At 38.3% G+C, this 16,796-nt stretch overlaps 1 protein-coding gene across 2 annotated transcripts in view; it reads left to right on the top strand.

The window, feature by feature from the left end:
• Nucleotides 1-16,796, top strand: part of SKIC3 (SKI3 subunit of superkiller complex) — an 80,693-nt gene that overhangs the window by 17,866 nt on the left and 46,031 nt on the right. For both annotated transcript variants that reach the window (XM_074952857.1, XM_074952858.1), the window contains exons 9-18: nucleotides 2,000-2,140; nucleotides 4,440-4,541; nucleotides 5,446-5,585; nucleotides 7,680-7,766; nucleotides 7,858-7,961; nucleotides 8,056-8,182; nucleotides 9,614-9,793; nucleotides 11,403-11,527; nucleotides 12,305-12,558; nucleotides 16,500-16,602. In XM_074952857.1, the coding sequence (XP_074808958.1) occupies nucleotides 2,000-2,140; nucleotides 4,440-4,541; nucleotides 5,446-5,585; nucleotides 7,680-7,766; nucleotides 7,858-7,961; nucleotides 8,056-8,182; nucleotides 9,614-9,793; nucleotides 11,403-11,527; nucleotides 12,305-12,558; nucleotides 16,500-16,602 (1,363 nt within the window). The remainder of the gene's footprint in view (nucleotides 1-1,999; nucleotides 2,141-4,439; nucleotides 4,542-5,445; nucleotides 5,586-7,679; nucleotides 7,767-7,857; nucleotides 7,962-8,055; nucleotides 8,183-9,613; nucleotides 9,794-11,402; nucleotides 11,528-12,304; nucleotides 12,559-16,499; nucleotides 16,603-16,796) is intronic.

Genomic DNA, 16,796 nt, shown 5'->3' with positions numbered 1-16,796 from the left:
TGCAATATATATGCTACGTGTATGGCCTGGAGGATGTCACATGGGCTGCAGCAGTGTGCTGATTGGGCTGCAAGTGGGCCACTGGTTGAGAACATACTAAGCTTAACTAGGTGTCACCCATCTTCCACGTGAAGGACAGCCTGCTCAGTTTCTGAGTCCTTCAAACCCTTCCAGTAGCATTTTGCCCTCTTGGTTACAATCTTATGTCTTTCTTTGTCTACTCAGCCTCTTGACCCTGGTCTGAACTAGTATGATATTTCCTCAGGAGTTGTTTACCTGTGCCAGAATCTGTAGTAATTAACCCCCACCCTCCCATTTTAATTCTCAGGGTGAGACTCTGTAACCCTCCCTGCTGGGGCTAGACTACCATCCCTAGCTCAAAAAGTTATATTTCGCATTTATAGATACACACGCTTATGACAAATCCCATGGCACACCTCAGTATACTAACTAGTCTTTTGACTAGTTTCCATACTTCCATGGTTTCACATCTACCACAATGGCAAAATAGAGGAGTGGAGTATTTGTCAAGTTACAAGTTCCTGAGTGAAATTCCTGAAGTGAGATGGCATGGGCTTCTTTCTTCCTCTCCTGTGCTGTAGTGAAGGCCTCTGGTTCAGTAATGTTTGTACGTGCTGTCCATTTTTACAAGTGTTTTGAACTGAAACTTGGCTGCTATGAGGGCATTCAAGCCACTGTAATTACTGATTAACAAGCATTTGTGAAGTTCACTCCTTTTTCCTTTGGCGTTAAACTGGGCATTCCTTTGTTCATAGTGCCTTAGGAGACCACCAGGAGTGAACTTGCTGTTAGGTCCTTTGGGAAGTGGAGAAGGAACAAGAAACTAAGGGCTATATTCATAAAGAAACTAAAGCACCTAGAAAATCACTTGGATTCACAAAGCTTGGGTTAGGTGCCTAAACTCCTGATACAATGAGTGGGAAGAGATAGGTGCTTTAGAATGGGATTCACAAATTCAGCATGCTAGGCAGGGAACCTCCTAAGCTAACCACTGGGAAATGCCAATCTGAGGGGGTATGTGCTAAGCCCTACCCATCTCACAGAGATAGGTGCCAAGTCCAGGTTTCAGGGAAGCACCTCCCTCTGCTTGAGATTCTCAGGTGCAGACCCTCTTTTGGAGTTAGACACCTATGCTGTTTGGGGCGTGGGAGGAGAAAGAGAGTCCTTCCCTTAAAACTGTTAGCTCAGTAGTTAGGGACTCACCTGGGATGTGGGAGTCCTCTATCCACCTGAGGGCAAGAAGGGATTTGAACAAGAATTGGCTACCTCTCAGATGAGTACTCCAATCACTAAGCTATAGGATATTCTGATGTAGGGCTCCCCCAGTCTCTCTCCTGTTGAAGCTGTTCCACTGAATAAATAAATTGGTGGGAAAAAAAAGTAATTGGAATAGGGGGACTGGATCCTGGGTCTCCCACCTGAGTGCTCAAAACATCAAGCTACAGAGTAATTCTCATGCTTGCACACTTTCTCTCTCACCTAACTATTCTTTCAAATTGCATTATGTAGTCAGACTGAAAGGTCCTCTGTAGTGGACTCATGGAGTGGGGAATTCAGGCAAGCATTAATTTTGGGTTGTTAGCTGTAGCAGGTGGGATCTTCAGCTGTGCTAAATTGAAAGGCCTATCTAGAAAGTAGTTTCCCTTGATGAGGATATGACCTTTAGCAATTTAACCTGAGTGGCTAACTCCAAATTCAGGCCTACAAATTTTGGTATGTGGTTCAGAGGCATGAAGTACTTGTAGTGTTTCTTGACTCTGTGTGTATAGTACTTCTGAAAACTGGTTGCTAGTTTTAGAAATTACTGTATGGTAGGAAACTGCTACTAAAAATTCAGCCAAATTAGGTCTGATGGTTAAGTAAATTAATTTCTTTCTAAATCTGTTGAGTAGAATACATTGTTAAATCTTCTTGTGACTTTTGGCTGTTATCCACCATTAAGCTGTGGTTATGAGAAATTTTCTTTTTGTGATATTAGGCAGTTTCACTGAAGAGGCCCAGCGTTGTTGTTGCAGGCTTATGGAGATGGACTCAAGTAGCAGCCCAGGCCTTATTGGTTTAGGTATCAAATTCCTCCAAGAAAAAAAATATGAAGAAGCTGTCAAGAGCCTAACTGAAGGTAAACATGTAATATAAAAGGAATGGATAATGTGTTGCATAATAATTAATATTTCTACTAGGTACAACTGCTAAATTATACTAGATTTATTTTATGCTTTGTGCTCAAAGTGGAATCAGTTAAACATTTTGTAATTAGGTAAAACAAGCAGTAAATTTAGAGGGTTGTCTGCTTGAAATCTAGCCAATTTTTTAAAAAAGAGTTAAGTTGTTTTGGTTACTACATTTGCTCATAAGTTCCCTTGCCAATTCTGAAGTGTTTCTATAAGTGTGTGTGTTTCTTTCTTTTTTTTCCTCTCACCCTGTTGCTGAGTCAAATCCTACACAAACCCAAGGGCAGAGGATGCCTATTATACAAAAGAAACAGTGAAATTGACTATGTTCTGCAGTATACAAATGCATAAAGTAAACCATAATTTTTTTAATCTTTCAGTTGTAGTAGCCTTATGAAAATAGATTAAAAACAAACTCAGATGTAACTCTTTTTTTCTATTAAGCTATGGTGTCCTTTTAAAAACTTTTGTATGTGTATATTTACACTAAAAATGATTGTCTTGGCCTTTGAAAGAGAATCTTTAAGCTTTTATACAGCAGCTATAACTACTGCAAAGTTTTATGTTAAACTAATATCTTATTTATTAGTGGCTTGGTTGCACTCAGATGTAAAAGGCTCTCTTAAAATGGGTCATGACTAGAGGTTGTTGGACAATAAGGGTCCCCATTTCCCCCCCCCCCCCCCCCCCCCCGGAAAATTTTCAACTTTTTGACTGGAAACCTGAAATATTTCGATTTACTGATACCAGTGGGGTGCCTATGGGAATGATCATCGGGTGCCTCACACCCCCAGTCAGACTACATCTCCCATGATGAACTATGGCCAGGGATTCCTCTGATGTACTACCTCTCCTCACACGAGAAGAGACTATGGTGTGTCATGGGAGATGATGTCTGGCTGTGGACCCTGGCCCATAGAAACGAACGGGGAGTTGTGGCATCTGAACTACAACCCCCATGAGGCATGGCGGCATATCCTATTGAAATATTTCATTTTTTGGCCAAAAACACAGATTTTCAGGCATTCATCTTTTTTGACATAAAACCAATTTTCTGTAGAAAGCTGATACTGTTTTGCCCCCCATAAAACCTTCACTTAAAACCCCAGTTTTCTGTAGAATGTAGGGACTTTTGACATAAAACTGATTTTTTTTTTTTAAATTTTTTTTTTGGTTTTAAAAAAATGGAATTCCTGAACATCTAAATGTTTTTGACCATGAACTGAAAATACTACAACTAGCCCTAGTCATGAACTCAAATTTCAGGTTCATTTAGTTAAAGTGCCTAATATGGGAAAGAATGAGTGACATGGAGCAAGTGAAACTGAGTCATTGCTAAACTGCCCCCCCCCCTTCAAAATATCCCCTTACATTTTTTTCCCTAAAACAAACACTGTGTGTGTGAGATGGGGAGTACAGTTAATGCCATGCGTCTGTCTGCTGGGTTTCATCTAGTTTTGCTCATCGAGGCTCTGAGGCAACTTCAGACTGTGGCCTAGTAAGGAAAGTTGAATCTATTGTTGACAGATACTAGTGGACAATCAAGGTACTTATGCTTTTCAGGAACAGATTAGCTCAAATTTTATTGAGGCGGGAGGGCAAAGAGGGGTGACTAAATCTCAAAACACCAGTGAACTTCTCAATTATCACCAGATTTTTAACATTCCATTTTTAAGGAAGGCTAGTGAGGAGGTTGTGGTGAAATAGTTTTAATATTATCTAAGTCCTAAAATTTCTTTGATCTCTTTCAGTCTGCCTTTAGACCTGGGTGGAGCTCATGCTGTATTGGCATCTGTAGATCTTTTAGTAGTGGACAAAGACCTGAGGAGAAACTTTTGGAGCAGTCCAGGAGATTTTGATCCTCATCTCCCATTAAATGGAAATTTTTATATTCAAAATGAAAATATATCTTAAACCATAGTGTTGTGTAATTCCTTGCCTTTTTCTCCATTTTCTTGCTGGATAGGAAGAATATTGTGAAAATATTGAATGTGTCATAATAGCGAACCTTGCACTCTTTTTAGTTCCACCTTATTTCATTGTTATAAGTGGCAAGATAATGTTATAAGCCTGGACTAAAATAAAAAGATCTCTGTTTGGGTCTCTGTGCTACTGAGCATGATGATTTGTGGTGGTGTGTTTGTGATAGAACTGTAATGTACAACCACTTCCAACACCCACTAAGGCTATCTGTATCCCCAAGATTTATTTTAAACAGATAACTGATTTTAAAAATATTTGTTCTAGGTTTGCAACAGACCAGCCAATGTCAAGCAGCATGGTATTATCTGGCAGAGGCGCAAATGAAAATGCATAAACACAAAGAAGCTGTTATTTCCTGCAATCGAGGTAATTATCTTGTATCTGAAAGGAGTAGTAGTCCCTAATCTTTCACTTTATATTATATTAGAAAACAATATGGTCATGTTGTTGGCTTACGTTGTAGCAAATACAAAGAAGTGAGTTATATTGTGCTTCTGAACTATAACTATCTTAAGAAATCTGATTCCAAGGCTAATGTGTCTCTTCTCAAAATGTAAAATAATTTGCGGTAGTGCCAACTGAAGAAGCTAATGTTATGGTTACAAATCGAAGGGTACTCTGCATGGATGTTTCTTTTCCTCTGAAAAGGCCTGGTGCAATTGAAGGATAAAATAATATCTAGCTAGATGTATTCACAAGTCCATCTTACATATGGCCATCTTCCTGTGTTGTTCAAGCTCTAGAGTTGTTAAACTGTCTTGATCCTTTGAGATTCTAAGCTATTATTTATTGGAGTAATTTCCAAAACTGCAATTACTGATACTAAGTTCAATCTTGATTTCCACCTGAATTTCCCTCTACACAGAGAAGGGAAAGCTAAATTTTGCTGTTAAAGGGACACTGTTCATTCAAAATGTCTGAAAACTTTGTACCTAGTAAGTTACAAGATTATTATAACTGGAAAACTAGTGAAAAAAATTTTTTTTTTCCTTTCAGTTTCTTCTGAGTGTTAGCACCTTGTCGACAGTCAATTTCACATTCTTCCTAGTATAGTTAATTGCTCTCTTGCTAAAAAGAGTTAAATAACAGGGGAACAGAAAAGACCAAGTAACACACATTTAAAAAAAAAAAATCTTAAGAAAAATGATATGATAGAGGGTGCTCTGTCAAATTTGAACACTTAAATAAGTAAGCTTCACAAAATGTCAAGTTGATAATGCCCTTCTTAAATCAAGCATGGAACTAAAGTGAAATCTTTCATTTTTAACAGCTCTTAAGATATCAGGACAACTTGATGATGATAGTGGCAATCTACAGCAGAAATACCTTGCCCTTCGTTTGAAAGCAGAGGCTCTTATTAAAATAGCAGGCGCTGACACTGCAGAAGAAGCCATTAGCACTCTTGCACAGGTATTTTTTGGCTGATATAGGTATATTTAAAGAAAATCAAGCTGTCTTCCTATTACACTCACAATCAAAGGATGTTTCCCCTTCCCACTCCCCTTATTTTATTCCCAGTGCAGAGAATTATTTTATATCCACAGTATTTGGTAAAACAGGTCTGTGTCTCTCTCTTTTACTTTCCACATTCTCACCTTCCATATTCTTAGTCATTTCAACTCTCATTTGGCAGTCTCTCTTCTACTATCAATCTTTAAATTTTCAACCTGTCTCATTGATGACCTCCATTTTCGCACCTGATTATCTCTGGTCCCTTATTTTTGTTTTAATCTGAACATACAATGAAACAAAACATATATAAACACATGTACGAGATGAAAAAAACAAAATTCAGTGTTTATGATTTGTAAAACAAACCCTGAGCCCATAGAGGTCACACAGAGCATCAGTTATTAAAGTGACTAAATAGATAGGTTATGTTCTCACTTTGTGTATTGGGGATTAATATATACTCAACTGCAAAAGTATGCAATAGTTATGTGACCAGACATCCTCACATTTGTTCCAAGCATTTCTATTAGACGGTCATTTTTTGTCCATTTAGGCAGTACTAGAGAGCTCACTAAACCAGTCTATGTATGAGGGAGGAATTGCAGATTTCCATTTTCTCAAAATAATACTCTGGGCCCCTATAGCTACTGCAGTTTCTTACTGTGAACTTTTAATACCAGCTCATCCAGCACTCCTAAAATACACAAGCTTGGAGAAGGAAAGATAGCAGCACTTAAAGAGAGCACTCAATATGGAATTCCAGAATACATGCACTGTTTGATAGGTATAGAGGATGTGTGAAAGGTTGGCATGTGGCTGTTAGTATGTCCAACATTTACTGTGTGTTGCCAATCTAGCCTTAAACAAATGTTCTGGAGTCCAGCAGTACCTGTTCTAATATCTTGTTCTGGAAAAATCACAAGGATGAGAAAACTTCACATTCACTCTGGGTCCTTCTTAAAGTCTAGCTCTGTTTCTTCTAGTTCACTTCTCTCTGACTTAGTGGAAAAACATTAAGTATACTTTATCTTGAAGCACTCTTTTTTTTTTTCCTCACTTATTGTGACAAATACAGGGAGGAGAGAATGAGGGACAGCTCCTGCTTGCTGCTTTACTATCCCATCTTGCTTTGTGTCTCCAAAATCTTAGTGAATGCTGTTTTACTCACTGCTTAGACTTCCCCCTCTGGCCTTGATCTCCTCCATTTGCTCCCTACACTCCACAGAAACCACTCCGTCCAAGGTCACTTAAGCTCCTATCTAAACCAATGAAATTCTCCCTTAATATGTAAGCTTCCTTTTAAGATTATTTTAAACTGTGGGAGGTGCACTATCAATGTGAAATTGCATGTTTAATATTATTATGACTCTCAGTCCAGCCCTGAGAAGTGTAATGTGTATCACCATATATCTTGGGGGGAGAACGGGGAATTGACAGCTGACACACAAGCAGAAATGCATAGCTGACTTTCAAAGATAACCCGTCGAAGCAGGTTTTACTTTGGATAGCTCTATTAAGTTTTATATTAACTATTCTGTAGCATTTATCTTCAGTTATCTTGCTGTCTGATTTTCTTTTTGGAAACTCGGCCTCGAAAAACATCTGCTTAAAATGGTTAAATCCACAACTATAAAATCTGTTCTAATGCTACATTAAGCTTCTTAAGAGAAGATATGCAAATCTTATTTTTAAAATAACTCTACCATTATGTGTGTGTAACATTTTCTATACCCAAAGTCCTTTTACTTGCTGATCTACAAGCTGTAACATACTTCTTGGCTATGCTGAGTCAGTAGAACAAAGGCCAGTTAGTTACAACTTTCAAGGATCTAAATAACCCCTCCAAAACTTAAATTCATGTATGTACTGAATGATTCTATTGTGAATGGCATTCAACACAGATTCCTAGCATTATCTGGGGACACAGAGGGTAGAGTTAATATATTTACTATTTCTATTATGCCTGGAGATAGGTCTAATATCTTAGCTGAGTAACAGCCTACCAGTTGTAGGGTTCAATAAAGTTTCAGCTAGTGTTTTACTATTTTCTAGGTTTCAGATATAAATAATGACCCAGTGCTTCTAGCTCTCAAAGGTCAGGCTTATCTGAACAAAGGTTTGATTGATCAAGCTTCAAAGGTAATTTATTCTTTTTTTTTTCTTTTAAATTGAACTATTTTTATTCCTGTATATAACTGGGAAAATAAAATCAAAACATATCCTTTGGCAGGTTGCACAACAGCTTGTGTTGTCCCACCTGCACCTGGCAGAAGCCCATGCTCTTGAGGGTTTGATTCATTATACCCAAAAGAATTATCAACAGGCAGAGAGAAGGTAGGTTTTCTGTGTGTCTTTATAAGGCAGCAGGGAACTCTTTAAGGTTTTATATGACCTTTTTCCCCCCTCCCGTGCCTCCTCTTTTACTTAGCTTTCAAAGAGCGATTGAAAGAAAAGCTGAAACTGCAGAGTACCATTACCACCTCGGACTCACTTACTGGTTCATGGGTGAAGAAATAAGGAAAGATAAAATGAAAGCTCTCACTCAGTTTCTGAAGGTAATAAAAACACTGTTAACATGTTCATGTGGAAGCGTTTATTATAAAACCTAAATTAGAAAATATCTTGGCTGGAATGGGGCTAAATGTATGTCTAATGTTTCACAAGCTGAGGGGTTGGAAAGCTTGCACATGGGACAAATTAAAAGTGGAAGGTGGGAAAAATGGATCTCCATGCAAACTTTTTCTTGGAACCATGTGACTCCTTGAAAGCTACTTGCCGCTTCCTCTCATAGAGGCTCCTAATGCAGCCTAATGGTAGTGACTTAGGAAGCAGCTTCTGACCTATCTTTTCTCCTGGGCTATGCAGTCCAGGCCGATGCATGTCCAGACTGAGCTGCGCATGCGCTTCAGAAAGTGGGGAAGGAAGCAAAGAAGAAGGGAAAACTTAAAGTGGAGGCTGAAAAAATGAGGTGGGGGGAGGGGGGGTGGCGGCAAAGGGGCAGGAGAGACAAAAAAGGAGGATTGGGAAATTCTAAGTTGGATAACCAAGTTGAAAGGTTGGGAGCTACTGATGCAAGTAAGCTGGGGTTTTCCCCTTGTTTTTTTCCTATATAGAAATGAATGTGTACACGCTTGTGATGCACACTACTCACTTAAGGGACATGGCGAGCATGCTGCATTCTTGTTTTTTGTCATGGATTATAAACTTGGTCAACAGATGCACCACAGGTTTTTTTTGTTTTTTTTTTTCCAACAGACTTGTTTTTTGTGTTTTTTGGGGTTTTTGTTTTTTTTTTAAATATACCCAAACCACAGTCTTTTACCCCCTGCGTATAGGGGTATTTCTTTTTGTCACTCTGGCTAGGAAAAGAGCATTTATATGCTCCAACATGAACAGCGAAGAGTGAAAGAATGGCATCCTCATCTACTGCCTCCAGTCTGATCTCTGTGCTGTATGCTGCACAATATGAAAAGGAGACTTGATCACTACAAAACTGTCACTCTGCTGCTTGGGTTGTGGTCTTTCAGACCTAAACAATAACACATACTTAAAGTTCCCATTGTTAAGATTGTTTAAACTTTGGTACATAACAAAATAAGTCAGCTTGCAGCAGAACTACAAGCATAGTGCTAGAAAAATGACAGTATTTTTAACTTACTGTTGTAACAACGCATTAAATGCTTATTAAAATGGATTGTAATGTTCCCTTCACAACTTGTTTTGTCTGATGTGCAACATTCACAAGCATTTGGCATATTTATCACCCTCTATGAAACAACTGAGTATTTTTTTTTGTTTCAAAATTCTGCCTAGCTTTAATATATTACCTTTGATGCTACATGAGAAATTCACAAGTAATGTATGTCTTTGGTTCGATATGGCCTCTGTTGTGTAAATATTTATAAATCAATGGACTCGTTCTTGTGTATTTATAATTATGCTTCAAAATGCATCCTATTCTTTTCCATTGGTGTGCTTGTTCATAGGCTGCAAAATTGGACAGCTACATGGGAAGCGTCTTCTGCTATTTAGGCCATTACTACAGAGATGTAGCTGGAGACAAAAGCAGGGCTCGTGGCTGCTATAAAAAGGCTTTTGAACTAGATAGAACTGATGGAGAAGCTGGAGCAGCAGCTGTAGACTTAAGTGTGGAACTTGGAGACATGGTATTGTATATCCAACATTTTTTGAGCATTTATGGTCGAATTTGAAGTGACTTGTAGAACAACAGATTTTCTTGTCTTCAAAATACATAGAGTTTTGAGACTGGACACTTGGTCTCTTTTTCATTGTTTAGTAATGTTATAGCTTCAGGCCTGCTTGACTTCTCCACTTAAAAATATTGATTAAACTCTTTTGGGAAAGAAAACTTGACATAATATTTCTGAGCCCCAGAATTAGCATGATTTTGGAGGTGGGAGGGTGTGATGTCCCCTTCTGGTGTTATCCGGACCGGTGATCTGCTAGGGTTAATTGGCAAACATGAAAACCTCATGTCAGCCATACAAACTACTCAGTCAAACAATCCAAAACATCCTACCACAGAATATTTATTTTAGATGAACTTCTTTGCCTACCTGATCAACTCTTGTAGCTTATTATTATTTATTATTTTATTTTTAAAAAGCAAAACCCCACTCTTAATAATTTCATTAAAACAATATAGAACTCTGGAAGCTTAGTGATAGGAACTCAGATATAGGGCCAGTAACTATGGCTTTCAGTAGTTCTGTTCAAAGTAGGGAAAATAAAGATCTCTTAATATTTTTTTCCCTCCAGCTCCCAGGAGATGTCGTAGTTATCTGCCTGTTCTAGTTGAGGTGGATGAAACTGTTAACAGGGAGAAGTTTGAAAAATAAACTGTCTTTAGAATAGATACTAGAATCAGATTTGGTATGGGACTTCAGTGAACTGCAAAGTCTTTCAAATAACTCATGCCCTTTAAAGAGTCTAATGTTCTTAGAAAACTGAGCATTTAGTAATGTACAAAAGCATTACCATCTTATCTGTCACAGATTAATTTAAGCACAGGTTCAAAGTGAGTGTTTGTTTGTTCTTGTCTTCTAGATCTTTAATGGTTCTCCCCCTCTTCTCCCCCCCCCCCCCCCCCAACAACTAGGGATCAGTTTTCAGGCTAATGCCTCTGATCAGACAAGACTCATCTGAGATTCAAACAAATTAAATTTAGACTGTAGGGTCTGCATAGCTGCTAGAATTTTCAGTGGAACTTTTGAAGTGACCCATGTTTGTGTAGGTCTCCAACAGACACAAACGGACTAAAAAGCAGCGATGCCTAGCAGAGTCCATGGAGGAAGGGGACAAATTGTTCCTTGCCTCAGTAGTAACCTTTCTGTTGTGGTAAGGTCAGCTGATAGAAAGTTTTTTTTTTTCTATAATTCTTCTCCCATCTCTTCCTCTGCCCCCCCCCCCCATCCTCTGTCTCCCTTACTTCCAGAGATCTGATAAAAGAGGAGTGAACAAAAGTTTAAGATCAGTCCATGCAAGTCAGTCTCAGTATTCCCCTTGTGAAAGAAATAACAAAACTAAAACATGGCCCATTCCCAGACAACAGTTTAAAACTAATGTCTGATATGAGAGTGATTCTGGAGAAATATAGGCTTTTTTGTTTTCCCTGTTAAAGTAACTGACCTGTGTCTCCAATACTTGAGTAGTATACTAACTAATTTGTTAGACAAATGCAAATCACTAACAATGATTTGTTCTCTTTATATTGCATGTAAATGTATCTAATCTGATATTTTGGGGTTTTGTTAGGAGGCTGCTCTGGCAATCTTGACTGCAGTAACTGAAAGAGCAAGTGCTGGTACAGCAAAGTGGGCCTGGCTTCGTCGTGGACTTTACTACCTGAGAGCCGGTCAGCACTCTCAAGCAGTGGCTGAGTAAGAGAACTAGTAATTGAGTTAAGCTATTAGCCACACAGTGCTAGTCAAACAGTTTATTCTCTAAAATTTACTTAGGTCAAAGACAGCTTAAATAACAAAGCAAATCTCCCTATTAAGAGATTTGGCTTATTGCAGTTGATGCTGCAGCAAATGCTATAAAGTCATAGTGTCTACCCTTCTCCTTTTACAGAAAAACTTAGCTTGAGAGCAGTAGTCAGAAATCAGATTTCATTGAGATAATTTATAAAACTTTGTCTCCACAGGATCTTGAGCCAAAACTTTGAAATTTATTACATTGTGTAATATGCTATAGGAGGATGAAAATTACATAAGAAAAACCTAAAACTATATCATTTCATCAAGGAGTCCGGTGGCACCTTAAAGACTAACAGATTTATTTGAGCATAAGCTTTCGTGGGTAAAAAACCCCCCACTTCTTCAGAGGTAAATCCCTTCTCTTCATGTGTCATTATAATGCCTGCATCTGTAATTTTCACTCCATGCATCTGAAGAAGTGTTTGTTTATCTCTTTCCCACGAAAGCTTATGCCCAAATAAATCAGTTAGCCTTTAAGGTGCCACCAGACTCCCTGTTGTTTTTGTGGATACAGACTAACATGGCCACCCCCTGATACTCTATATCATTTCATATATGTCCATGTCTCTGGACAAAATGGATACATTTATGCAAGGAAGAGATTTTGTATTTTAAATGAACTAATGGTCTACTTTATTTGAATTTAGGTAACTATCTCTTATTTCCTGACATATTCAGCTTGCAGGCAGCTCTAAGGGCAGATCCAAAGGACTCCAACTGTTGGGAGTCTCTGGGAGAGGCATACCTGAGCAGAGGCGGCTATACAACGGCACTGAAGTCCTTCACAAAGGCCAGTGAGCTGAATCCCAAATCGATATACAGTATTTACAAGGCTGCATCAATTGAGCAGATTCTAGGAAGGTATAAAGACGCTATAGCTGAATACCAACAAATCTTAAAGAAGTCAAAAGAATATGTACCTGCACTCAAAGGTAATAAAGATGGATTGTTAACTTAGTGTAAGACTGAAATTGAAGCACCAAATTCTAAATCGGGAAATGCTTGTGTCAAGGTTCCTTCCCCACTGTGAACTCTAGGGTACAGATGTGGGGACCTGCATGAAAAAACCCCCTAAGCTTATTTTTACCAGCTTAGGTTAAAACTTCCCCAAGGAACAAACTATTTTACCTTTTGCCCTTGGACTTTATTGCTGCCACCACCAAGCGTCTAACAAATATATAACAGGGAAAGAGCCTGCTTGGAAACGTCTTTCCCCCCCAAAATCCTCCCCAAACCCTACACCCCGTTTCCTGGGGAAGGCTTGATAAAAATCCTCACCAATTTGCATAGGTGAACACAGACCCTTGGATCTTAAGAACAACGAAAAAGCAATCAGGTTCTTAAAAGAAGAATTTTAATTGAAGAAAAAGTAAAAGAATCACCTCTGTAAAATCAGGATGGTAAATACCTTACATGGTAATCAGATTCAAAACATAGAGAATCCCTCTAGGCAAAACCTTAAGTTACAAAAAGACACAAAAACAGGAATATACATTCCATTCAGCACAGCTTATTTTATCAGCCATTTAAACAAAACAGAATCTAACGCATATCTGGCTAGATTACTTACTAAGTTCTAAGACTCCATTCCTTTTCTGTTCCTGGCAAAAACAACACACAGACAGAGTGAACCTTTCTTTCTACCCCCTGCTCCAGCTTTGAAAGTATTTTGTCTCTTCATTGGTCATTTTGGTCAGGTGCCAGCGAGGTTATCCTAGCTTCTTAACCCTTTAGAGGTGAAAGGGTTTTTCCTCTGGCCAGGAGGGATTTTAAAGGTGTTTACCCTTCCCTTTATATTTATGACAGCTTGTACTATAGAGAGGAAAAATGACTTTGACCAGCAAGCAGCACTCACTGGGCACTAGCAGACAAAAAGTTAAAATGGTGGATATTCTTGAGCCCTAGCAGGTAAACCTAAAAGATTCTCAGTTTGGTAGGTGGGGTTAAAACTTAGAATTAAAACTAGGTCTATCAAGCGATTAAAAAGATTAATAGTTACTAATCGCGTGATTAAAAAAAATTAATCATGTGATTAAACAATATTAGAATTACATTTATTTAAATATTTTTGGATGTTTTCTACATTTCCAAATATATTGATTTCAATTACAACACAAAGTGTACAGTGCTCACTTTATATTTATTTTTGATTACAAGTATTTGCACTGTAAAAAAACAAAAAATACTATTTTTCAATTCACCTAATACAAATACTATAGTGCAATCTCTTTATCATGAAAGTTGAACTTACAAATGTAGAATTATGTACAAAAAAATAACTGCATTCAAAAATAAAACCAAGGTAAAACTTCAGAGCCTAAAAGTCCATTCAGTCCTACTTCTTGTTCAGCCAATCACTCAGACCAGCAAGTTTGGTTACAATTTTCAGGAGATAATGCTGCCTGTTTCTTGTTTACAATGTCACCTGAAAGTGAGAACAGGTGTTCTCATAGCACTGTTGTAGCCAGTGTCACAAAATATTTATGTGCCAGATGCGCTAAAGATTCATATGTTTCTTCATGCTTCAACCACCATTCCAGGGGACATGCGTCCATGCTGATGACAGGTTCTGCTTGATAACAATTCAAAGCAGCGTGGACCGACGCACGTTCATTTTCATTGTCTGAGTCAGATGCCATTAGCAGAAGGTTGATTTTTCTTTTTTGGTGGTTCGGGTTCTGTAGTTTCCACATTGGAGTGGTGTTCTTTTAAGACTTCTGCAAGCATGCTCCACATCTCATCCCTCTCAGATTTTGGAAGGCACTTCAGATTCTTAAACCTTGAGTTGAGTGCTGTAGCTATCTTTAGAAATCTCACATTGGTATCTTCTTTGTATTTTGTCAAATCTGCAGTGAGTGTTCTTAAAATGAACAACATGTGCTGGGTCATCCTCAGAGACTGCTATAACATGAAATATATGGCAGAATGTTATTAAAACAGAGGAGGAGGCGGCACACAATTCTCCCCCCCCAGGAGTTCACTCACATATTTAATTAACGCTTTTTTTTTTTTAACGAGCGTCATCAGCATGGAAACGTCCTTTGGAATGGTGGCTGAAGCATGAAGGGACATACGAATGTTTAGAATCTGCCATGTAAATACCTTGCAATGCCAGTTACAAAAGTGCCATGCAAATGCCCTGTTCTCACTTTCTAGTGAGATTGTAAACAAGAAGAGGGCGTCATTATCTCCTGTAAGTGTAAATAAACTTGTTTGTCTTAGCGATTGGCTGAACAAGAAGTAGGACTGAGAGGACGTGTAGGCTCTGAAATTTTACATTGTTTTGTTTTTGAGTGCAGTTATGTAACAAAAAAAATCTACATTTGTAAGTTGCACTTTCACAACAGAGATTGCACTACAGTACTTGTATGAGGTGAATTGAAAAATACTATTTCTTTTGTTTAACATTTTTACAGTGCAAATATTTGTAATAGAAAATAATATACACTTTGATTTAATTTACAACACAGAATAAAATATATATGAATGTAAAAAAAATCCCAAATAATTAAACAATAGAATATCAATTGAAATTTATTAAGTGGGATTAAAATTGCGGTTAATCGCGATTAACTTTTTTTGAGTTAATCGTGTGAGTTAACTGTGATTGATCGACAGCCCTGATTAAAACACACCCTTCTCCTCACTTCTTCCCTCCCTCCACCTCCACTTGTGTTTAATCCTAGAGCAAAAATCACTGCATTACAAAGAGGAGGAAGAGGTGGTTTGTGCCTGGTCTTTTTGCTCTTATATATTAAAGCCTGACTCTCTGTGCTTTTCATTTAAAAAAAACAAAACAAATAACTTGTATTTTCCTCTGGAAAATATGAGGAATTTCAAGCTCATATTTGAGAGCGAGTTGAAGGAGAACTTTGATAGCTGAAATGTGGATTGTGAGCTTTTTATTGCCCATAAGTGAATGGGTGGGAATGGCTGGATTCTTAGCAAAGAGGGTTCCTCCCAAGTGTTTTAATGGACATTAAAAACAAATCCTGAAGTTTTAAACAGTCTAGTTTTAAACTATTTAGGCTTTGGGTTTTTTGTGTGTATCTGTAATTCTCCAGTTCATATTCTTCCAGGGTAGGTAACAGCTTACTTTCTAACGTGGGTGAGAGGGCCTTCTGAAGCCCTGCAAAGATGAGCGTGTCATATTATTGCCAGCCAAGCATGCAAATGCCTTGTACTCAACTTGGTGGTGTGTCTCATGTAATGCGATAACTTTTGAGCACCATATCCATCAATTTCAGGGAATGTTCTGGGCATCAGTGGCTGGAACCCTATAGATTTTAGAGAGAAATCAGAAAACCAAACAGGGGAGACACAGAGCCCCTGCCTCCTGTTAAGCAGAAGCACAACTTCAAGCACTTCTGCAGTGGTCTGTAGATCAAACTCGTCCCAGCATAATCATATCCCATTTCATCTTTGCACATCCTCCCATTAGAATTTAACATGATGATGCCCTGAATGACTTGTCTCCCAGACAATTACTAAATCTTGGGGAGGGGAAGGAGGGAATGGGGGCATGTACACAGCTCCTGCCATGGGATGGCAAATGGGAGGGGGGCACAGTCCCTGGCAGGTGGAAATTGGGGACCTTAGTATGGTGGGAGACTAGGGGGAGTTCAAGGAATCCCTGAAATACAAGAATACACAGGGACCTTGTGCAATGGAATGAAGGGATGCAAGGAGCTCCTTCTGTGTATAGTAAGGTAGGCCTGCAGAAGCTACAAAGAATGCTACTGCTTAGTTATGCTTCTTTGTGCCTGCTAAATGTTCTTTGTGCCATAGTACTTGGGTTTTTGAGTTTAACTATATAAAGGTGTCCTTCAAGTCACTCTCCTGCTTACAGACTAAATGTTTAATTTCCTTTCAGGTCTGGGAGAGTGCTATCTCATGATGGCACAGGCTGCTCTTGCAGACTATCTTGATGGGAAAGTTCTAGATTATGTAGAACAAGCACTTGAATATTTTACACGGTTAGTACTTCATGTTCAAGTATGTAAGTCTTAATTAAGATCCTGTGTGTTTTTTTTTTCCAATTAAACTTGGGATAAAAAAATTTGTAGTAAACTAATCTAGCATGAAATTTTATTTTGTATTTTTATGAAATAGCGTGAATGATGCATCTTGTATTCAGACCACATGAAGTGATTAGAAAATTTTAACAATT

This window comes from Natator depressus, chromosome 5, assembly GCF_965152275.1.
Source record: "Natator depressus isolate rNatDep1 chromosome 5, rNatDep2.hap1, whole genome shotgun sequence".
In the NCBI taxonomy this organism is placed as follows: Eukaryota; Metazoa; Chordata; order Testudines; family Cheloniidae; genus Natator; species Natator depressus.
This window is presented reverse-complemented; position numbering and strand designations above follow the sequence as displayed.